This window comes from Caretta caretta, chromosome 9 (assembly GCF_965140235.1).
Source record: "Caretta caretta isolate rCarCar2 chromosome 9, rCarCar1.hap1, whole genome shotgun sequence".
NCBI lineage: Eukaryota > Metazoa > Chordata > Testudines > Cheloniidae > Caretta > Caretta caretta.
The window spans coordinates 7683498-7708243 of record NC_134214.1 but is presented as its reverse complement, the minus strand read 5'-3'; the positions used below and the strand labels follow the sequence as shown (position 1 = coordinate 7708243).

At 44.4% G+C, this 24746-nt stretch overlaps 1 protein-coding gene across 2 annotated transcripts in view; it reads left to right on the top strand.

The window, feature by feature from the left end:
• RNPEPL1 (arginyl aminopeptidase like 1) overlaps window positions 1-7323 on the top strand; it is a 31362-nt gene extending 24039 nt beyond the window's left edge. The window contains exons 7-11 of one of the 2 annotated variants that reach the window (XR_007358562.2): window positions 949-1061; window positions 2373-2481; window positions 3438-3665; window positions 3867-4124; window positions 4814-4941. Coding sequence is in view for 1 of the 2 variants with exons in the window: in XM_048865096.2 (XP_048721053.2) it covers window positions 949-1061; window positions 2373-2481; window positions 3438-3665; window positions 3867-4009; window positions 4814-5065 (845 nt within the window). In the remaining variant the exon portion in view is untranslated. Of the gene's footprint in view, window positions 1-948; window positions 1062-2372; window positions 2482-3437; window positions 3666-3866; window positions 4125-4813 lie in introns of both variants that reach the window. The other variant, XM_048865096.2, reaches the window with a different exon arrangement.
• Window positions 7324-24746: the final 17423 nt, after the last annotated feature.

The following is a 24746-nucleotide window of genomic DNA, read 5'->3' as shown; positions in this document are numbered from 1 at the left end:
TGGCCTATATTTTCAGTCTGTTTAATTTGAAGAACAATTTAAATATAAATGAAGGAACTTGCCTTTGGTGAGCAGCCAGTGCCCTGACATTTTTCATTCCAGCCCTGTCCTAAAAATAACCCTTTCTAAAAAAATACTTTTTTAAAAATTATTTATTTTAACCTTTTCTAAACTCAGATGTTTGAATGGATTTTTTTTTCCAGTTTCCAAAATAAGTATCATTGGGCAAAGACCAAATGTAGAAAATTTCTGCCCTGAAAGCTGAATACTTTTGAGAATTTGAACATGTCAAAATAAGTGGTTAAAATGCAAACGATTTGTTTTGCAACCTCTGTGAAAGTCTGCTCTGTTAGATGCCCTGGTGTGCACATATATAATAATTTTATATTTGTATATAGTAATGTGCACACACAGGGATATATGCACACATTAAAATGCATGGTTTGCTTTCCTGTTGATACAGCTCTGCAGTATTAGAGGCTGATCTGTTGTTACTCCCTCAGCTAAATTTATTTCTACACCCTGATATGTGCTTTTTTTTCTGGTGCTGGTTTTCTGTCTTTGTACTTCATTTGTTTATTTTTTGACTGTGTAAAGGGGACACAGAGCACCAGACCGTGAAGTAGTCTTACAGTCTAGGTGCTACATAGAACAAAATAAAATGCACATAAGAATTTAGTGCAGGTTGAAAAATACTGAAGGTGCCAAGTGTTGGCATCTCAAGAGTCACTGACAAGGAAATTAGCAGCACTGTGTGTATGCTGAGAGGTTCCGAAGGTTTGCATTGAAGAATATGGAACTGAGAAAAAGATCGGTCTCCAAAAAGAGGCCTTAGAGACTGGTCTGGAATTTGAAATGGCTGAAATCATAGGGATTTTATGCTTAGTTTCGATGATGTCCCAGGCTATATAGTACCCTACAATGCTGTTGTTTATCTTTTCCTTTCAGGTGTGAATCCGAGTAATCTGATGAACTTGTTCACCTACGAGAAAGGCTACTGCTTTGTTTACTACCTGTCCCAGCTTTGCGGAGACTCCAAACACTTCGACTCCTTCCTCAGAGTTAGTGTGAATACATACCTCGTCCTGCACACATTTCTGCCTGTGTTTCTAACTGCTGTTGTGTCAGGTTTTGTCACTGCAGCTAAGGCCGTGTCTGTACTAGCGAGCTTATCGATGCAGTCGGGCCACGGTGCGATTGCTCATGTAGCCGCTCTGTGCTGACGGGAGAGAGCTCTCCTGTCAACCTCATAAAACTACCTTCTCACTACCACTTGTGTGCTGTGCACGTTAAGGTCACTCAGGGAGATGTGTTTTTCATATCCCTGGGCAACGTACCTTTTGCCACCATAAGTGGTAGTGTAGACATTGCCTATGTGAGGAGAGGCTAGGAGGCATTTAGGTCTGAGACAGCAGAAGAATAATCGTGCCATCACTCTAATTCTGACAAGACACCACAAGAAAAGTGTCTCCTGGGTTACCTCCTAACTGAACGGGGACAGGCTCCTGTCCATCTCCAGCTGCAGGCTGAAAGGGTGTCCTGTGATTGCCAATGACTTAATTAATAGTGCTCTGACAATCAGATATCTTTGTAACTCGTTGTTTAGGGCTTCAAATCCATGGAAAACCCTGCATGGAATCGTTTAGGTATCACTGGGATTACCTTCAGTTTGCTACTGAGAGTCCCTAGTTTGTTGTGGTTTTCGCATGTGTGACTAGCAAACCCAATGATCAGGACTTCTTGGACAGAGCACTTTTTTATTATAGATGGGGAAGCCTTGGTATCCTGTGGCACTGTGGCATATGCTGTATAAATTGAGGTCTTCTACTGCATTGTGTTTTTAAAAACTGACAACAAAGCTCATTTGCTCTTTTCTTGACTTTTCTCTCCTTTACTTGCACATTGGTGTCACCTCACTATGCTCTCTTTCTCTCAGTATCTTCTGACTCATCCTCTTTCTCTCCTTAATACATCAAGCATGTACAGAGACATCTGTACGTCTCCTGTAATCCATACCCGGTTGGTGAATACCTTGGTGGTCAGTTGTGTTCTAATTTTCACAAGTGTGAATGTGTTGAAACCTTCCCCTCCTTCCACTGATACTTCAGTGTGGCAGGGCTCTTGCTTAGCGCAGTTTGTACTGACCTTGGAACCTTTCTGTGACTGCACCATTTTTCTGCATACAATGGTGCTTCCCTTACCTAGCTTCTCGTACAGATCTCCCCTCCTCTTTGCTTTCCTTTCGTACCAGAACCCCTTTCCAATAGCTGTTCTCACTCTCCCATCTCTGTATTTTCACATCAGGCTCCTTGATTCTTCCACAAACTCTCAGTGTCTTCCTAACCATAATTCACTCTTTCACTCTGTTTCAGGCGTACATTGAGAAATACAAGTTCACCAGCGTTGTAGCCCAAGATCTTTTGGATTCCTTCCTGAATTTTTTTCCAGAACTGAAAGAGCAAAGTGTTGACAACAAAGCAGGTGGGAAAGAGAGAGTTTCTTTGTTTAAGCAAAGACTTTTGAAAGGAACAGCCTAGGCTGGGATTAGAGGGTGTATAGGGAAATGCTGGATCTGAAGAAAATGAAACTTCCTTACTGATTCATCTTTGGCATTCAAACCATTAGAAACGTGATTCATGCCATTGTCACTCTGCTTGTAATGTCAGTCATCAAAGCTAGAGAAAGAGGATAGAAAAGAAATGTTTTCTATAATTAAAATAAAAGTGGAATTTAGATAATTTCTCTCACTATGAAGCTGCAGCCTGTATACTTCCCTGAAGTTCATGTATAAATGCCTTTCTGTATCCTGCCATTGATTCTACAAATGGGTTTGCAGGGCTCTGTGTATTATAGGAGGTTATTTTCATCTTTCCTTTGATAGTGGGAATAAATCTGAAATCACTTACATTCCCACTAGTGGGGCAGTCACCTGTCCCTCTTTCTACAGAGCTGAAGCTCTCCCCCAGTTCTTACCTGCGTTTTAATCTCTACTTGAGTCTTTGTCAGAACTGAGGTCTTAAAATTGCCGAGAAAGTGACGTGCATGAAGGGGAGTCTGAGAGAAAGTTGGATTCAAGTTGCCTCATCTTTCTTTCTGTCTATCTCAACATTATCATCTTGGGTATTTTGAGTTACCATCACCATAGTGACTAAGCACTAGATAGCATCAGGGTTAGAATTAGACAGAGAAGTGTTACAGTTGGAAGGGAGCCAACAACAACCTAACCCGATAAATGCTATATAGTGCAGAGAAAATAGCTAAGACTGGTAGGGTCACTATTAGGATCTTGCTCCCTGCTGTATTGCTCCCATTAGAAGTTGATCCCATTGCTATTGATAGAACTTTTTTTAACTATGCTTGAAGCAGTCCTGGGCCTTGAGACAGTCAAGTCAGCTGCAGAGACTCCTGCTTGACCCTTTCGGTGCTCCTCATTCCAGGACTGGAGTTTGAACGTTGGCTCAATGCTACAGGACCTCCATTAGCTGAGCCAGACTTATCTCAGGGATCCAGTCTGATCAGACCAGTGGAGACACTCTTCAAACTCTGGACCACTGAGCCTCTTGATGCCGTTGCTGCTGCTAGCAGTGTTGACATCACTAACTGGAGACCGTTCCAAACTGTGCTTTTTTTGGACAGATTGCTGGATGGGTCACCGTTGCCTCCTGGTGAGTACTGCAGCAAAGCAGTGGGCAAGTGTTTCTGGTACAAACAGTGAAGGAAATAATGTTATCGCTTACTTTGCTCACTTAACACATAGCCCCTCACCCCTGGTTAATGTTTTTCATCCGCTTTTTTGTAATTTCTTTCAAACTTGGCAAAATATCTCCTAGTAACAAACTCTCTCTTTGTGTATATGTTCTCTTTAGAGGTGATAAAAAAGCTTTCAGAATGTTACTCCTCTCAGCTGGACGCCATGAATGCAGAGATCCGTATCCGCTGGTTGCAGATCGTAGTCCGAAATGACTATTACCCAGATTTTTACAAAGTCCGACTCTTCTTGGAATACCAGGTACTAACTGCTGGATTAAACAGCACTGCACCTCTCAGTGCATGAGACATGTGCATGAGACATGCGACGTGAAAGAGACCTTGGAACTTCTGCTTCCTGGCCAAGTATAGATCAGGTGTGTTGCGAAGGGGCTGAGCTTGGTTCACCTGCTAGTGGGTGGGGATGGCTGCAAGTAAGGGAACACAACATTGCCCTGGCCATATTTCTGTTCAACGCCTTCCTTCTGTGATGAAGGATTGGCTAGGACATAATCTGACTTCCCTAAGCATAGTCTGTGCTATTCTAGTCTGGCTCCCCACCCCTAGCCTAGCTCTGCCCACCTCAGTCTTGTCCTTCTTTTCCAGGCCTGGGCCCTCTAGAGCAGAGCCTGCAACCCATGCCAATCTGTGATAGTTTTGTTGTCCAGTGGATAAATGTCCATAGACTAAGTTGAGGCCTATCAGACTCCATTCATTCATTACTTGATTGAGCAGAAGTGTAAAGCTGATGCGTTTCATCACCGTGTCTTTTCCCCTTGGCCTGCTGTTTGAGCTATTTTTTGTGCACGAGTAGTGGAATTAACGATTCTTAGACAGACATTCAAAGAAAAGCCTGTTGTCTTACTGATACCGATCTGGCTTCAGGTTGACCTGATCTAAAGTAATTTGCTAAAAGTCTTACCAAAGAGAGAGTTTGAAGAAATATAGTAACTGCCTCTGATCTTGGAGGACAGGTCATGGAGAACTGCCCGGTGTATTCTTTGCATAGTTGAGTCTCTTAACCTTTATATGTATTATGTGTTATCCAGTTTTATTTTTATTGTAGATGTCTCGAATGTACACAATTCCACTTTATGAGGACCTCTGTACTGGCACCCTGAAGTCCTTTGCCTTAGAAGTTTTCTACCAGACCCAGAACCAGCTGCACCCTAACTTGCGGAAAACCATTCAGCAGATTTTGACACAGGGCTTGAATCCTCTTCCCACCACAGACACACCAGCTCTGGTGCTTGAGGACAAACCCTCAGAGGCCGCTAACAGTGCCATTTCACTCAGGGATGTTAACGTGTTGGCTTAGATCGCCATCTCATGCCAGGCACAACGCTTCAAGAGCGGGGACAGGAACAGAAGAAAAATAAAATGCATTGCCTCCTTTTCCTCAGCCCTGCAGCTGCCGTCTTCTGTAACTGGATGTTTTTAAAATCCCCAGACACAAAGCAAATGTGCCTTCAAGCGCCCAACACAGTGACGCTGCCAAGTTTCAGGGATCTCTTTCCGATGCAAGCAGGAACTACTGTGGGATGGATATTTTGATTCATTGCATCATGGACAGGGACTTCATGGAGTTGTTTCCCCTCTGCAAGTGGATAGTTCTCTTTTTGGGGGCTCTTATGGATGGGTTTGTTGAGTAATCTGAGGTGACACACAGTACTTGCTCTGTGTGGGTGTGTCGGGGTGTGTGTGTGTGTGTGTGTCGCCAGGAGGATCAAGAAGCAGGATGATTGGGATTTGGGTCAGAGCTCTGTAAAGAAAGGACTTTTTAGAATTTGAAGTGGTGGCGAATATGGTTTCTGCTTGTGCTCCTTCCTGAGACACAAACGTGGGACTTGGAAGGTGGAGAACTAATGCTTATATAATTGAGAATCTAGTTTAAAACAGCACCTGGGTTTCTTCCAGATGGATACATATGGAGAGCATAGAAATCTCATGGAGGATTTAAAATCCTCCCCATTAACTCAACTCTGCCTTCTGTGTTCCCTTTGCACTGATTAGGAATGACGAGCAAACAGATTGGGATTTTCAAAGGGGCCTAATGGAGTTCAGTGCACAAATGCCATTGAATTTCAATGGAAGTTGGAAACCTAAATCCCTTAAACTCCTTTGACAAGCCCAGCGTCAACCCTCGCTAATTTCCTGGCATGTAGAGCATCTGCATCCTTCAAATGGCCTGTGTTCTTCCTACTTACTTGCCTTTGGGAATAATAAATGGGACCTTTTATTTAATTTAAAAAAATCATCTGCGTGCACTGGACCTGCAAGACAACCATGGAGATGGTGACCATGCTAAAAATCTATTGTATATTCCCCCCCGATCTGAATAACAGTCTGTTAGAGGGATGAGGGAAGCAACCTTTCTCTGGATGCAAAACGCTGGAGCCTAAACCCCACTTTACTCAAGTCTGTTCCCTGACTCCTAATGGCCGTGCAGTGCCAAGGCATATACCCAGAGTGCTTCCCCAGGTTCGCAAGCCAGGCACACCTGACTGTTACTAGCAAAAAAAAAAAAAGAGAGAGAGAATCTCCACTGTCTATTCTCTGTGGGCAAAGTGGTGTAGTTGCTCATCAGAAATAAACACATGGGGCATCCTTTGGGAATCGCTAGTGCAGCCCTAATAAATGACACAACACAGGCAATACAGTGGGGATTCTAAAGAACTTTTTCTATTCTAAAATGTGGGCAGTCTCTCAGTGCCTCTCTGTGGGTGCCCTGCGGCTCTCTTGGAACTGATGTAGCATTGTAGCAAGTAAACTAGCTTGAGTAAACTGTGAAAGCTTTGGAGTACTCTCAGCTAAAGGAGAACTGAGCTGGAAGCTGCCTTTTTCGGACGAGAGTGTGTTTTTAAAATACGTCTGCCTATGTTTTCTAAGAGGGGCTGTTACTAAGTGCCTGTTAGACATGCCCGCTCTAGTGACTTCCCCCGTGTTTTCCATGTAACATCATTTGTTCTGACAGACGTTTTAGCACTGCTGTGAAGATGTACATAGCACTGGCAAGAAAGGAAACTTGGGGGATATTACTCCAAATGAAATCAGTTTACACCCATGTACTGATGGGGATTTAGGTGCTGTTATTGACCTATTTTTCTGGCCTTAAATGAAGTTGGATTTCACATTCACCTTAGCCTGGGCCAAACTGGGATAAAGCAATAATGAACTCAGGCCTGCATAGTACTACAGTCCTTTCCAAAATGTACCATCAGCATTTGGGAGCTTGACATCTCCAGGCTGTGTTCTTTGCTCTTTTAATGGGGTTAACCTTTTTTTGTTCATTGGGGTTTTCCATACAATTCTCTTTCCTTTCGTTCATTGTTACCGTGTTACGCTGATTTATGCAAATTGACCTTTCCGCTTCCTTTATTGCCATTGTTGGCGCTGAGTATCCTGGACACCACTGCCGACAATGACAGCCTGGCTAAAACCAGTGACCACTAGCCTCATTTGCAGCACCAGGCCTCGGTTTTGCAGCATTTTATTTTGCGGGAGAATGTATATGACCCTGGTGGAAATTTTTTAATTTACATTGATGCCTTATGATTAAATATCAAATTAAACTAAGCTTTGTGACGTGTCTAACTTTTCTGCTGTCTGCCTTACCGTGTTCCTGCCAGATATCAGCGAGCTTTGTACTGTTAACTTGAGAGGAAGCAAGACAAAGGATCTTGGCTGGAAAGAGGAGTGGGGAATAGGGTGCGTGAGAGAAAGACGCACAATTGTGTGGGAAGTGCAGAAGTAATCTGTGGGAAATAGACTAAACAAGAATTTTTCGAATCTTAATGTAGGGTGACTATTTTTGTTCTTTGCGCCCATCCGAATGCTGTGCATTTTTTAAGGAAAATTGGTGGAATGTTCTAAACAGATGGGAGAACAAGCAGGGTGTGTTGTCTTTGTTTTGTTATTTGCTGAAAAGATGTACCACATGCCTGGATTTTAGAAGCTATGGCAGACAGTCTGGCAAAAACATGGCATGAGCCTCCAAGAGAGGGAAACGTCCACAGTCTAAGGTAAATGTTATCTATTATATTACAGTATATTGAAATTGTTGCCTAATCTATTTATTGTATATTAATAATTTAATAATCCCCAATTGACAAATTAATACTCTGAGGTTTGACAGGTTTGAATTCCTAGGCCAGGCCCAGAATTAATTAGAATTACAGTTAAATTGGAAACCCCGAAATGCATGGTTGCAACAGTCACACTTAAGCAAAAATGTTCTAAGCTTTCATTTGTTTTATTAACAGGGTTAGTAAACACACACAAGATCTGATCCAAACAAGAGTGTAACAGTAATGCAATATTAATTTTATGTCCAGCATCATGTCCTAGGCATGCTCACACAATCCTTGTGTAGACCTAGGAGTAGGGAGACTAGTGGTGGTCTGTGAGGGTCCTTTCCTCTCTCTGGCATGCCAAACTATTCCAATGGTTAAGGTCTCGATGGTCTAGGCCATGGTTAGCCCTGTTATAGGGTCTGGTGGCTGCCTTGAATATTCATAAAAATGTTTGGCCTCCTTTGCCCATAACTAACTTTCTCACACTAATAATATTGCAGTGTCCTTGTTCTGTAGGTTAGTATATTTATTAGCTCAAACTTATTAGCATATACGTCAGTTAGTTACTATTAGCAACATCTGCTGATGTTCCTATCCTGAAATACCCAAACTTGCATCATCTGACTTCTTGTGGTTACCTGTGAGCGTTTTATTTGGAATTTCAGCAGAGTTGCATATTGCAAAATTATATCCTATGTCATCTTGTGACTTTGAGTCACTGTTGGTCAAAAGAAAAGGAGTACTAGTCTTTTTTAGAGACTAACCAATTTATTTGAGCATGAGCTTTCGTGAGCTACAGCTCACTTCATCAGATGTATACCGTGGAAACTGCAGCAGACTTTATATACACACAGAGAATATGAAACAATACCTCCTCCCACCCCACTGTCCTGCTGGTAATAGCTTATCTAAAGTGATCAACAGGTGGGCCATTTCCAGCACAAATCCAGGTTTTCTCACCCTCCACCCCCCCACACAAATTCACTCTCCTGCTGGTGCTAGCCCATCCAAAGTGACAACTCTTTACATAATCAAGTCGGGCTATTTCCTGCATAGATCCAGGTTTTCTCACATCCCCCCCACCCCCATACACACACAAACTCACTCTCCTGCTGGTAATAGCTCATCTAAACTGACCACTCTCCAAGTTTAAATCCAAGTTAAACCAGAACATCTGGGGGGGGGGGGGTAGGAAAAAACAAGAGGAAACAGGCTACCTTGCATAACGACTTAGCCACTCCCAGTCTTTATTTAAGCCTAAATTAATAGTATCCAATTTGCAAATGAATTCCAATTCAGCAGTTTCTCGCTGGAGTCTGGATTTGAAGTTTTTTTGTTGTAAGATAGCGACCTTCATGTCTGTGATTGCGTGACCAGAGAGATTGAAGTGTTCTCCGACTGGTTTATGAATGTTATAATTCTTGACATCTGATTTGTGTCCATTTATTCTTTTACGTAGAGACTGTCCAGTTTGACCAATGTACATGGCAGAGGGGCATTGCTGGCACATGATGGCATATATCACATTGGTGGATGTGCAGGTGAACGAGCCTCTGATAGTGTGGCTGATGTGATTAGGCCCTGTGATGGTGTCCCCTGAATAGATATGTGGGCACAATTGGCAACGGGCTTTGTTGCAAGGATAAGTTCCTGGGTTAGTGGTTCTGTTGTGTGGTATGTGGTTGTTGGTGAGTATTTGCTTCAGGTTGCGGGGCTGTCTGTAGGCAAGGACTGGCCTGTCTCCCAAGACTTGTGAGAGTGTTGGGTCATCCTTTAGGATAGGTTGTAGATCCTTAATAATGCGTTGGAGGGGTTTTAGTTGGGGGCTGAAGGTGACCGCTAGTGGCGTTCTGTTATTTTCTTTGTTAGGCCTGTCCTGTAGTAGGTAACTTCTGGGAACTCTTCTGGCTCTATCAGTCTGTTTCTTTACTTCTGCAGGTGGATATTGTAGTTGTAAGAAAGCTTGACAGAGATCTTGTAGGTGTTTGTCTCTGTCTGAGGGGTTGGAGCAAATGCGGTTGTATCGCAGAGCTTGGCTGTAGACGATGGATCGTGTGGTGTGGTCAGGGTGAAAGCTGGAGGCATGCAGGTAGGAATAGCAGTCAGTAGGTTTCCGGTATAGGGTGGTGTTTATGTGGCCATTGTTTATTAGCACTGTAGTGTCTAGGAAGTGGATCTCTTGTGTGGACTGGACCAGGCTGAGTTTGGTGGTGGGATGGAAATTGTTGAAATCATGGTGGAATTCCTCAAGGGCTTCTTTTCCATGGGTCCAGATGATGAAGATGTCATCAATATAGCACAAGTAGAGTAGGGGCTTTAGGGGACGAGAGCTGAGGAAGCGTTGTTCTAAATCAGCCATAAAAATGTTGGCATACTGTGGGGCCATGCGGGTACCCATAGCAGTGCCGCTGATCTGAAGGTATACATTGTCCCCAAATGTGAAATAGTTATGGGTAAGGACAAAGTCACAAAGTTCAGCCACCAGGTTAGCCGTGACATTATCGGGGATAGTGTTCTTGACGGCTTGTAATCCATCTTTGTGTGGAATGTTGGTGTAGAGGGCTTCTACATCCATAGTGGCCAGGATGGTGTTATCAGGAAGATCACCGATGGATTGAAGTTTCCTCAGGAAGTCAGTGGTGTCTCGAAGGTAGCTGGGAGTGCTGGTAGCGTAGGGCCTGAGGAGGGAGTCTACATAGCCAGACAATCCTGCTGTCAGGGTGCCAATGCCTGAGATGATGGGGCGCCCAGGATTTCCAGTTTTATGGATCTTGGGTAGTAGATAGAATATCCCAGGTCGGGGTTCCAGGGGTGTGTCTCTGCGGATTTGATCTTGTGCTTTTTCAGGAAGTTTCTTGAGCAAATGCTGTAGTTGCTTTTGGTAACTCTCAGTGGGATCATAGGGTAATGGCTTGTAGAAACTCGTGTTGGAGAGCTGCCGAGCAGCCTCTTGTTCATATTCCGACCTATTCATGATGACAACAGCACCTCCTTTGTCAGGATTTAAACTTGGAGAGTGGTCAGTTTAGATGAGCTATTACCAGCAGGAGAGTGAGTTTGTGTGTGTATGGGGGTGGGGGGGATGTGAGAAAACCTGGATCTATGCAGGAAATAGCCCGACTTGATTATGTAAAGAGTTGTCACTTTGGATGGGCTAGCACCAGCAGGAGAGTGAATTTGTGTGGGGGGGTGGAGGGTGAGAAAACCTGGATTTGTGCTGGAAATGGCCCACCTGTTGATCACTTTAGATAAGCTATTACCAGCAGGACAGGGGGGTGGGAGGAGGTATTGTTTCATATTCTCTGTGTGTATATAAAGTCTGCTGCAGTTTCCACGGTATACATCTGATGAAGTGAGCTGTAGCTCACGAAAGCTCATGCTCAAATAAATTGGTTAGTCTCTAAGGTGCCACAAGTACTCCTTTTCTTTTTGCGAATACAGACTAACACGGCTGTTCCTCTGAAAACTGTTGGTCAACTTACTTATGCTAAAACCTAAATGCTAAATGCTTAAGTTAATGTCTTAGAGGTATGGACCTTGCATAACTGCTTTATACCTATATCCTACGTAAAAGCTAACTTTAAACCTGTAGTTTAACCCATTGGCTACAAAATCCAGTCGATATAAGTGCATAGATGGGAAGGATACACTCCTCAAAACCAATAGATCTTTTTCCTGAATAAAGAATGCAAGATTTGGGTTGGTGTTTCCACCCTGATCTCTGTGAAATCTTATGAAGAGATTATTTTCATGAGAATTGTCCTCTGTCTCAATTGTTCGAAAGCTCACGGTGAAATTTTTGGTAAAAATATTGTATATTCCATTATCCAGGGGCTCAGGATCCCTCTATGAACTCGGGGTGCGTTTCTGTTTATTGCAAAGGGATCAGAAAAAATGAAAATACGTTTGTGGCAGGTCAGCTTTCCTTTTGCTGATACAAAGTAAGAAAATCCTTCAGGCCGCCTCCTGCTCTGACATTTTAAATCCTTTATAAATCTAGTGATACTTGTTTTACATGTCTCTCTCCATGTATTTTAAGGCCAGAAGAAACCATTATGATCATCTAGTCTGACTTCCTGCATAACACAGGTCATAGAAGAAATCACGGGGTGAGGTTCATTAAGCCCATAACTTCTGTTTGAACTATAGTGCATCTTTTAAATGATGGAGTGAATGTCTTTCTAAAGTCTTTAAATCAGGAGAATCCATTTTGTTCCTAGATAAGTTGTTCCAACTGTTAATTACCTTCATTGCTAAAAAAAGAAATTGTGCCTGATTTCTAGACTGAATTTGTCTAGCTTTAGCTTCCAGCCCCTTGATTCACACTCTGCCTTTTTCTGCCAAATGAAAGAGCCATCTACTGCCAGAAATCTCTTCCCCATGCAGGTATTTGTAGATTGTGATCAAGTCACCTCTTAACCTTCTCATGAATAAACTAAATAGATTGAGCATCTTAAGTTGCTCACTGTATGGCATGTTTTCCAGATCGCAAAACGTTCTTGTCGTTCTTTTGTGGACCCTTCCCCAGTTTTTCAACATCCTTTTAGAAGTGTGGGCACCAGAACTAGATGCATGTCCCAGGAGCAGTCTCAAGAGTGCTAGTTGATTGTATATTCTGAACCATCTCCACAAGCTGTTTTATTAGTTCTTACTCAGATTAAATACGTCCTGTTGTTTGAGTTGTCAGCACGGTAACTGGGCACCTGAATACACTTTCCAACTTGCCAGAGTAAAGGCTGATACGCCTGATCGGGTGCCTGCAGTTACTGCTTCATTCTTCCAGTCTCGAGTCTCCTGCAGGACACTGCCAGCTCCCAGCAGGTCTCTCTCTTCCTAACCAAGCTTCTTGTTGGGCTTGGATCTGAGGCCCTGGTGATCTGATGGCTATCGCCTATCTCTGGCCACAGACCCATCACGAGGGGGGGAGCGAATTAGTCAGAGATGGGAGTTAAGATTGAACTCCCTTAAAGGGCCATCCCACCTGCTGAGACCTTGGCTCTGAAGTTACCGACTTCTGATCACCCAATAATGTTGCCTTGGCATTTTGTTAAACACTGAATCAGAATAAGGTTAAAGGGTATGAGTGTAATCTACAAGCACCGGGAAGGTACCTGGCACTATTGTCTCTTGTCCCATGGTAAGGGTCACTCTGCAGGGGTTCATAGTTTATATGGTTTAATAAAGGTGAGGTATGGATGGGTTGGCACCTTTATTTCTGGATTTCTTGCATTTGTGATTCTTTACAGTTGATGGGGAAGGAAATGTATTGATCATTATAAATAAGGAGATCCATGCTTTTTTATTTTTTTTTGTCACCACAGCTTGTCGATCTCCATTTAATGATAAATAAAGGTACCTCAAATGTGATCTGTGCCATTGTCTTTGGAAATTGCTTTGACCAATGGTTTCTAGCCCTGCTGGAAGAGTCTACAGAAGTGGTGGAAGGCTCTGGGTACAGGATTCTGTACTAGGTTTATTCTCCTCAAGGGTAAAGTCTCCCTTGTTGTTCTACAGTTTCAAATATCCAGACAATTTCCTTAACAACCCAGCTTTCTTTCCTGTTTGTGGTACGTGATTCCCCTGGTCACACAAGGTTTTCATGAATTGTGATTTTAGTGTTTGCATCAAGGTGTGTCGAGCAGCTGCTGTGGTAGAATCCCAAGGTTTGCCAAAGAGGAGTTTACATTTTAATTCAAGCCTTTGTCTTTGAAGAACAGCTTCCTCGTTGAGGTCCTGGTGCTTTCAGATAATATGACTGAACTACCCTTCAGTTTAAAGTTCATTACAGCTGCATCCTACATGATGTACATAGTGGTATTCTTTTGTTATAACTTGTTCATTACATTGCATGTGAATGTACATTTGACAATATTAGGTGCACTCCACATCTGAGCTCCAGCATCTTCTTGCTTTGTCTTATGTCACTGCTTGAACTAGTGAGACTCATGTTCGGTTGGTCTGCGCTTCCATCATGAGACACTCAGACTCTTCTCTGAAGTATTGGGGGTTAGCCTTGGTACCATTTGTGATTGAGGTGATCTTGCATTCAGGCCCTGGAGGGTTATTCATCAGCTTTTCAATTATCTGAAAGCAGAGCTTCCAAAGTGGTGCACAGCATGGCCGTGGTGTGGAATACTCTAACCCTGCACTGGAGTGCTATGGGAGATAGCCCAGCTGGTAGAAGCCTGTGAGTATCAATTTGCCATTCAGGAATTAGTGTGAGTAGTGAGGGAATGTCATACCAAATAAACCTTTTTGGGGACGGCAATGTTAGGTTACGCTTTTACCCAGTAAAAGTCTGTTATGCAGCTGCCTACTTGGTGCCAGTTCCTATTGCAATAAGATACCACTGTAATTCTGCCAATAATAGCTTTTAAACTTCTTTGGATTTTTTGAAGCTGTACAATGCCTTCACATTCCTCATGGAAATCAGCCCAGGGCGACATGAGAGGATTTCCTGTAACTGGGAGGCGATGGAGCAGTTTGTGAGGGAACAGATCAGCTGCCACTTGGAGAGCGATGACCCAGAGGAGCCGCTCAATGTCATGGACTGCTGAATGAAATAGCTCATCTCACTCTGGTAAATGGGAGAGCTTTCACCCTAGAGACTGCCAGGACTGGAACAGCCGGTGACATTGACAGGGCTGGCTGTGCTGGATCTGCCAGCTGTAACGTTTCTGGGGAGAAAATTAAGGGCAAGATTGAGTGTGCTGCGGGAAGGTTTAAAATGAAGAGGGATAATTTGAGCCCAATAATATTTTGCCAGTTAAATGGTGACCATTGGGTTTCATGCTCCATGGGGTCAGCTGATTATCTTGAAAGATATTCTTCCAACTCTATTGGGAATTTTTTGTGCTGCCTTATCATAGAATATCAGGGTCGGAAGGGACCTCAGGAGGTCATCTAGTCAAACCCCCTGCTCAAAGCAGGACCAATCCCCAACTAAATCATCCCAGCCAGGGCTTTGTCAAGCCTGACCTTAAAAACCTCTGCGGAAGGAGATTCCACCACCTCCCTAGGTAACCCATCCCAGTGCTTCACCACCCTCCTGGTGAAATAGTGTTTCCTAATATCCAACCTAAACCTCCCCCACTGCAACTTGAGACCATTACTCCTTGTCCTGTCCTCTTCTACCACTGAGAATAGTCTAGAACCATCCCAAGCAATTATGAAACATCGGATATTGGAAACTGCCAGAGGCAAGGTACTGGGCTTTCACCCACGAAAGCTTATGCTCCACTACGTCTGTTAGTCTATAAGGTGTCACAGGACTCTTTGCCGCTTTTACAGATTCAGACTAACACAGCTACCCCCTTGAATTTAAAATGTATTTCTCATCAGAGCTGAAGGCTGGGCCATTTAACGTTTGGCAGTTAGGTTAGTGCAAAAGTGGCAGTTAGCATGGGATTTCCCTGGTTGTTTTAACCTATAATTCTCCCTGCCAACATCACGCCAACAGGGGTCCATGGGGATGTCCAGTTTCATGGTTACCTGATTCCTAAAGTAAGTAGTGGGTAGAGTTTTTGGCTTTTTAAAAATCTTCATTCTTGTTTCAAGACAGTGTGAGAGCAGCTAGAAAAAAATCTGAAATGTGCTGTTGGTGAAGTCTGTAATGATTGTACCTCCCAAGGAGTGAGTGGTGGTGTAGCATAGCATCAGAGGAAAATTAAGGTAGAAACAGCTGTAGGGAAAGTGCTCCACAGCTGCACTGCACTGAGTTACAACCGTCTCCAAGTAGACTGGGGAGTCTGAAGGCAGCAGGCGTGAACACTGATAGCTTTATTAAATAAACCCTGTGCGTGGAGAGTGCACGCACATGAGTGCATGTAGTTATTTCTTTACAGATGCACGAATCGTTCAGCTTTGTGTTTTTTCTCGGATGATGTGTTTTTCAGGGGAGCCTGGGGCCAGCATGAACCTTGTCGTCTTTGCCTCACTGATTTGGAGATTCCACTTCCAACTTCCCAAGCTGAGCCTGAAATACCAGCTGGGTGTGATCCTCTCTAGAACCTTACAGTCTCATTGCAACTGAAGGATGAGCCAGATTTTAGAACTGAATCATTTTCAAGATTTATTAGCATATGTTTCCAGATTTATTAGCATATATTAAGTGTCTTTACTAGGACTTTGAAGGACTTTGTGTGACTAAGGACAGAGACATCTGGCAACACAAGCTCATTAATCCAAAGGGTACCTGCAATTCACTGGTTGCAGTTAGCCAAATCAGTGGTCAGATTTGAGGGCGTCTCTCATCCCACCCTGTGCGCTGGTCGATGAACCGCTCAGAGACTCTTGTATTGGTCAAACACCTTGTGTAGCTTATTTGCAATGTGGATATCCACCTCCTTCATGCTATATACAGCTCTGCTCCAACAGTCTTAGGGAGCCTGCAGCTCCTGCAACAAACAGGGAAGGGCAATCTCTCTCCTCTCCCTGCTGCCTGTCCCTCGCCACACTTCCTTCTTGTGCCTATTTCTAGCCTCAGCCTAATTGCTTAATTCCAGCTCTCCTCCATCCACAAATTCGGCCTAGCGCTGTTTTAACCAGCTCCATTCTGCATTGTTTGATTGGACATGCCAGGACCAGGGTGCTGGTTCAGCCGTTCTTGCCTAACACTCTGTCACAGTCCTTAACCTCAAATATTTATTTCTCGTACTCAAGTATCTCTTCCAAGTCGTCTGCTGCTGCTCGGGATCTTTCCTACTTCTTCTCAGTTACCACTTTACTTCATATCTGCTTCAGAAATAGAAAAAAGCCCCCAAACCTGCTCATGCAAGCACGTTCACTCTTGAGACAGGACCTCTTGGGGCCTCTGTATTCAAGATTACATTTTCTGGATTATTTGTTGGCCTGAAGGCTCTTGCTTCCTGCAGGGGAAAAGAAACTCACTTTGGAACTGTGCTGTCCTTCCTCTGCTGGAGCCAATCGATATATTGCAATGGAGCATTCTTGCCTACCCAGTCCCTACAGTTCATGTACTGGCCAGAAGGGGAGGCCCTTGTCTTTTCAAGTGCACATATTACTTGGTTAAAAAGGGAGCAGTTGCTACTGGAATGCATCCAGTCAAGTGAAAGTCTGGGATGTTTGCCTAGATTATACTGGAGTACATAGACACATGCTTCAAGATGACTGGCAGTAACTGGTCCACCAAGCTGATCACAGGGTGGAACTTAGAATTTCCATTTATGCTGGTTTATACTGGCTGACGATCCCAGTCCTGTATATTTTAGTGAGTTCCTGGTCCTGATAGGAAATGGCTGAAGTTTACTGTGTTGAAATGGAGTAGTGAAGGGCACTCACATAGAGTAGTAGGCCTGCAGTGTGCAGCCTGGCCCCCACCTCCATTGCACTTGGGGTGCCCTTTTCTTCTGCTTTCCCATTGCTTGTTCCTGAGAATGGTAATACTTGGCTCTACACCTTCAAAGCACTTTGTGAACATAAACTCATTCTCCCCGCAACCCTTTGGGGGACAGACAATGAAAATGCAGTTAGACCTACAGCAAGGCATTGGCTTGAAAAGAGATTCCATTAACCAGGCACAATCAGGTGGAGCAGGAAGGACGCCAGGAGCTGATGATGGAGGGGCCTCCATTTTCCTGCTTCCATGGGAAATTGGAATTAGCCTGGCTGGAAGCAGAATGAGGGTTGCATTGTTCCTGCTGAGGGATGTGAGTATGCTTCTTTCTTATTGTTTGCCAGCTTTCCTGACTGATGTGAAGAGGAGGGTGTGGCAGTCCGTCCCCCCCCCCCCGGGTACAGACAGGAACTGGGGTACCACTGAGCCCTCTGTCTCAGCAGCCTGGGCTCCCTCTCACACTGTGCTGCTGTGACAAGCTGCAGACTGCTCCCAGTCCTGCACTCGCACAAACCTTTACGCAGGCAGGGATACACCCAGCTGCAGTTTCACAAAGGCTTCTCCCCAGCTCCACAGCCTAGGACCTCAGAGCTCTACCGTCTTGCCTTGGTCAAAAGCTTGCCCAGTATAAATTTATTACCCAGTCCACCTCTCCCTGAATCTGGGGAGGAATATGCAAAAGCCTTTGACTGAGCTGAGATTTTTCTCCAAGCACTTCACTTAACCCACACTATTCTTAGGTAAATATAAAATAGATTTATTAATTACAGAAAGAGAGTTTTTAAGTGATTTATAAGTAATCGCGTACAGAGCAAAGTAGATTACCCTAAGAAATAAAACAAAATTGCAATCTAAGTTCTCTAAATCAGATAGGATTTGAATCTAGCAGTGTCTCACCCTGTTAGATAGTGTAAACAGTCCACCAAGCTTTCATACACAGGCAGGCTTCCTTCTTTCTCACCTGGGGCCCCAATTCCCCAGTTCAGACTTTTGTTCCTAAGGTGTTTCCAAGTGCTCTGTTGTAGGGGAAGTGAGGCCAAGTCATGAGGTCACTTCCCCCTTTTATATCTTCTTCCAACTTGCTGGAAATATCTTTTGCTGTGACATGAGTCAAACAGTTTCCCTTGGGTATGCACGATCTCTGAGAGGTTTCCATTCTTCACAGTTCCTGGGCTGACCCTTGTGAGTGTTTGTATTCGCCTCAATGAGCCATCAACATTGTTTGGCCTTTTTATTGTCAACCTGAAAGGCTGCTTGTGGGTGTTCCCAATCTCATAACGTGTTTCAGTGGCACAAACACAGCAAAACTTCGTACACAATGAGAGCACAGACAACAGGATATTAATGGTCAGCTGATTAAGACTTCTAAAATGATACCGCACAAGGCAGAGTTTGTTCAAAACATATCACAATTATATCACCATGGTGAATATGGGGCGTGGTGTGTCACAGAGGGACCGACTCTGAAACTGCACAGATGGGTCACAGAACGAGGCAATAGCGGTTCTCCAGAGAGGAGGAAGTTACAGCTGAGGTGACAGGCCTGGGGTAGAGTTAGATTTGAGAGTCGTCCATGTATCATGAAATTGCTTGGGAAATTAGTTTAGCAGGAGGAAAAAGGAGGGGTCAGAGGCTGGATCCTGATGAATGCCAGAAGAGAGGACGAACAGAAGTCACTGAAGGGGAGACGCTGAAGGAGTGGTTGGTGGGAAAGGAAGGGTTCTAGATAGTGTCAGAAGCAGAGAGAGGGGAAAGGTGTGAGGGAGAAGGGGCAGGTCAACAGTGATAAAGAGGAGAAAGGGAAGAGATGGTGCATTGAGAAGAGTCCCTGAGATTTGGCCAGGAAGAGGTTGCTAATGACTTCAGCTTGGGCATTTTTGGTTGTTGAGGATGGGAGGCATTTTGGAGGGGATTGAAGGGAGCAGGCAGAAGCAGGTGAAATAGGTTGGAAGGGAAGGTATGAGAAGGGCCTGAGCCCTGTCTATACTAGTGTTTACACCATTGCTGCCAACAAGAGAGCTGCCCAGTTGCTGGCAGTTGATTGGATGCAGGCACTAATGCTTTTAGTATTGACAAGGCGCTCACAGCTCCACTAACATTTCCGAGATGGTGTTGAACATACTTTGGTCCTGTCCACATTTGCAGTTAAATTGTTCCCAACACTGGTTCACAGCACATGTTACCTGCAATGGTAAGTTTCCTAGTGTAGATGTAGGACTATGGAACACGGGGCTATCTTGGCATAGTTGGTATTTCTGTAGAGTGATATTCCTACCCAGAAGCATGTTTCAGTTGTTAAATTGAGTGTTTTGTAAGGGGACAGTTAAAATGAGAGGTGTAGTTCTGAACTAGTCTTCTGGGAGAAGACCAGCAACACCACTCTGAGAAGTATGAGAATGGGTGAGGGCAGGAAACTGACCCAGGGAAAAACTAAGCGAGGAGTGTGGGTAGATGGCTGGCCTCCTCAGTGTGACAGTGGGGAAACTGTTGGAGAGTTAGAGATGCCCAATGCAAAGGTGTTCTAGGGGAATTCAGGGGTTGATCGAATTCAGTACCAAAGAGCCCTGTGTACACAAGGAGAAATGACTCCTGTGTTTAACTGTTATTGCAATAAAGTTCTTTTCATCTTCTCCAGCGTCTCTTGCATTTGGGATCTTCTCCCATTCCCCCACCTACGCCTTCTAATGTTCCGATATCCCATCATCCCCGTGTCGCCACTGCAAGAGAGGCCAGTGGAAACAAGATGGAGAAGGAAAATAAATGAGATGAGACGTGCATTAACTGATAAAGTTACCGTAACATACCACTAGCATCATTTCCATTGGGTTCATGGATTTTAAGGCAGAAGGGACCTTTAGATCGTTAGTCTGACCTCCAACTCAAAAAGAAAGTCAGTCACTTGGTTAAGTTAAAAGAAAAGGAGTACTTGTGGCACCTTAGAGACTAACCAATTTATTTGAGCATGGTTAAGTTAATGTCTGTAAAGCATTTTAAAGTAAAACAATATCTGGGTGCTGGTTTTCAGTATCAATAAAGTAAAGAGCACACTAGAGGCGCCCAGAATGAGCCTCTTTACACCATCCCGGGTGTTTTGTTTCTGGTGAGTTTATTAAATTGAGTTTATTGACTGGCTCCATATTTATCAAACTGGGAGGGATAGCTCAGTGGTTTGAGCATTGACCTGCTAAACCCAGGGTTGTGAGTTCAATCCTTGAGGAGGCCATTTGAGATCTGGGGCAAAAATTGGGGATTGGTCCTGCTTTGAGCAGGGGGTTGGACTAGATGACCTCCTGAGGTCCCTTCGAACCCTGATATTCTATGATCAGGCTAAACCTGTATGAATCAAACATTGGTATCCAAAATAATTTGACAGGTCTGCTGTGTTTTTGCAGGCGAATGTAGACTACTAATACTTTGAAAAAATCCACCTTTCGTTACTTTTCAATCTTTTTGGAGACAGCAAGTCCATGTGGGACAACTGGAGTAACTGCTTTCACCCTAAAGGTGTAAACCTGAACAAACAGGATTGTACTTAAAATACAAAGAAGGGGAGAGTGAGAAGGGAGAAGTCTTGGTGAGTCACTCGGCGTGTAAGATAGGAAAAGATACAGTGGGGTCTGTTTTCTAGACTAAATCCAATTTTGAAATTCATACAGAAAGCTGGTAGAGCACGAATTACTGCATCTAACCACACATCATCTGCTACTCCTGGGGGAATTCTATGCCAAAAAATTAAAAATTCTGCAAAATTCTGCATATTTTATTTGTCAAAATAATGCAATATAATCACACCAGTTTCACTTATTTTGGTAATTTATTTAAACTACCATACAGAAAAAAAAATCACAATAACTGATCAGTATTTCCTAAACACATGAAAGTTAAGTTACAAATACTTGGTAACCAAAATACTTTGCATTTCAGTTATAATCCTGGATTTTCATTTAAATTACATTACAGAACACCAAAATAAAAGTAAAGTAGAATGTTGCTTTAAATTGCTCAGACTTTCACACATGAAAGTCATACAGTTTTGCTAATCATTGTCCTGCATTTTTTTTAAATGGGTAAGTAAAATAGATCCTGAATTATAATCTAACCCCAATGTGCCTCTCTGGCACAGGAAAAAAACATGAAAGTGGCACATAGCTCAGCACTTTTTGAAACCTGTGCTCCTTTGAAGTGTCTCAGGTTGGGCCACCCAAAGACTGAAGCACCCAAAATTACTACTCTGTCCCTGTCCCTGAAATCTAATAATTGTGGCATGCCAAGTGAAGGTAGCAAAAAGCAGGGAGGGAAAAGGGCAAGGAAGGATGAAATTAGAACAAGAAGATCACCTAGATATTCAGTTTAGGACTGTGTGTGTCTGGATGGTATGGTTGAGCTGTGTGCTTTTGTTCTTTTTGTAATTATTAATACTGACTATTGCCTCACTGCTTGCCAGTAATGCATAAGAGGTGAGCCTAAAAAAGGATTTGAATGAAGAGCGAATATTAATTTAGGAGCCTGTCAGTCATGTCATCATAAAGAATGCAAGAGGATTAATAGGAGGGAACATGAAGGAGTGGAAAGGGGAAATAAATAAGAGAGATCCAGATAGGACCAAGGAGCCTTTGAGAAGAATGAGGATGCAGAAGAGTTCATGACACAGATACTTCAGTCTCCACAAGTGCAGTAGATTTTCAGAGAGACCCGAATAAAGAGAAGGACAAAAAGGCAAGGAGATGATGTGGATAAGTTTCATAGCTCTGGCTGCGTGTTTCCTGCTTGTGCCGTATCTGAAGCTGCATTGGGCAGCTTAGACGGCTTGCCCCTGGTCCGACCCCCAGCCCTCATCGTAGGGAACACGTGGCAGCTGGGCTTCAGATTTCAGCATGAGACTCTTATTGAGGTATTTATTTGTATATAATCATTTAACAGAGCTCTTTTTCCAGTCAATTAATAGGATTTAATGACCAGCCTCACCTAGTCTCCTGACTTGCTTAGTTGTTGGGTCCTAGAGAAACCCACTTCTTGTATTTCCAAAAACCTGTATGGGGCTTATCAAAAGCGTCTACTAAGTAACAGAATTCAGAGTAGCAGCCATGTTAGTCTGTGTCCGCAAAAAGAAAAGGAGTACGTAGCTCACGAAAGCTTATACTCAGATCTAAGTTTGTTAGTCTCGAAGGTGCCACAAGTCCTCCTTTTCTTTTTAAGTAACAGAAGTTTTGGGCCGGGGAGGGGAAGCACAGCACGAGGGTGGGAGACACTCTGGGCTGCGGTCAGCCTGTGGCTTCTCCAACCGAGTGGCATGCACTGGGCTGTGGCCAGCTCGGGGCTCTTCCAGCCAAGGGCGGGGAGCGCTCAGGCTTTCAGCCAGCCCAGGGCTCCTGTGGCGGGGAGAGGGAGAACTTGTGGCTCTGGTTGTGGGGGCAGGGTGTCTTGGGGCTCTGGCTGTGGGGAGGGTGTGGCAGAAGGGGTGGAGCCAGGGACTAGCCTCCCCAAAGGGGGGATTCTCCTGCCGTCCAATTAGGTTAAGATAGGTTTTCTGTTTTATACAGATGTGAACACCTAATTCTCTTGCCAATTTTCTCTCTCCAGCTGGCAAAGATTTATGGAAACATCTACACTTTGTGGCTGGGACAGACCCTCGTGGTGGATTCCAAGCTGTCAAAGATGGTCTTATCTCCCATTCAGAAGAGTTGGTCAGCCTGGGACCCCCAACTTAAAAAGTCTTACTGGTGAAAAGGGTTATTTCTTTCTTTGCACCAAAATAATGTAAGAATGTTAAAGTGACACTTGAAAGTTCTTTCCCAGTATTTCTTCCCCATGTTGTGTTGTGGGCTTATACATGGCAGGGCTCAGGGGCTTCCTGGAGAATTGGTTTATTTGTTTGTTTAATCAATGTTTTTCTCCCGCCACCTATTCCTACACCTGCTAGAGCCCTCTCCCCGCCAAGCGCTTACAGAAATAACTGTTAGATTTTGCCAAGGAACTTTCTTGTCCCTCTCTAACCAGTTATCACAGTATCCTCCCATGTTTGGGAAAGATTATAGAGAAGGATGTGGGGAGATGTCGCGAGCGGTACTTTTGTCCTGAGGTCTTTAGCCCCAGTTAGTTTGGTTTCAGACCAGTGTGTGGGAATAGTGTGCTGGGAATGTTGTTTGAGGGAGGATAATAGGCTGTCCAATGTTAATTCTTTTAGAGCTAGCAGCTGCTTTTGATGTGACTGTGAGGTGTTGAAATGCCTTGGGGGACACCGGTCTAATGCAGAATGCACTTCTACCCATGGCTGTACTGTTATATTCTATGACTATCAATGCACTTTTATCTATAGGTGCTGACATAATTTGTCATTTATTGTAGTTATTTCCTTCCACCTGTAAACATCACCACCGTTTTTCAAGATGGGATTCTTGAACCAAGGCCACTAACCAATATTCAGACACCTACATAAATGGTCTGATTTTCAAAGGTGTTGAGTGCCTGTATGAAGTCACCGAAGCTACTGACACTCTGTTGCTTCAACAATCAGTTGTCTCATTTATGTGCCTACTGTGGATTTATGGGCTAGGAGTAAAATTTTCAAAATCACATAAAGTCCCCTTTTCTAAAGCGACTTAGTGTCTGTCGATATTGAAAACCCCCCCAACAACCCAAACCCAAACAAAAACCAACCTGGCAGCAGCAAGTCAGAGCCTGGGTCAATTGACGCAGGCTCATGTTTCAGGACTAAAACGAGCAGTACCGATGTTTCCACTTATAATGGTGTTAAATATATTTAAAAGTGTTTTTAATTTATGGGGGGGTGTCGCACTCAGAGTAGCTGGTCCCTGCACTGGTTGGTGTTCTGGGCTCGCACGTAGGCTCCCCTTTGAGCAATGGGGCCATCGCCTTCTTCGAGCGTTTGCAGTGCCGGCCGAGCCGCTCGACAGCAGCTTCATCAGCCGAACGAAGGGCCCGAAGGTAGGGTGACCCGATGTCCTGGTTTTATAGGGACAGTCCCGCTAGGTGGGGATTTTTCTCATAGTGGCACTGATTGCCCCCTGCCCTACCCTGGTTTTTCACATTTGCCGGCTGGCCACCCTCCCTGAAGGCCACGGTGAAGGCTGGGAAGTCCGCAGCAGCGCCCGCCCTGGACCCATGGAGGCTGCATTGACAAGCCGCTCCTCGGGCGGCCCCTGCACGTAGAGGTCGGCTGCCTATATTGCTTGGCCAATCTGGAATCTGTCCCGCAGGGTCCAAAGGTGACAGGCCCCTGGGCTGACTCTCCCCCAAACTCCCCAAGGCCCAGGCTGTAGGACCCCCCCCTCCCCCACTCCCTCTTCCCCCGCACAAGGGCTCCCTGCAGGTGGAGCTGGACACGTTTCACAAGAGGCAGCTGCAGAGGGCCTGGACCTCAGCCCCGCCCCCCGTACCCCACGTGACGGAAGGGGGTGGAGCGAGCGAGCCCCCTGGCAATGCATGCTGGGGGCTGTAGTCTTTCTGCCCCGCAGCGCGTGCTGGGATCGGTAGTCAGCCGGCTCCCTCTTGGGGTGCTAGGATCAGGAGTCGCCCGCCTCGAGGGTTATAATTGGTCGTACGCTGTCACG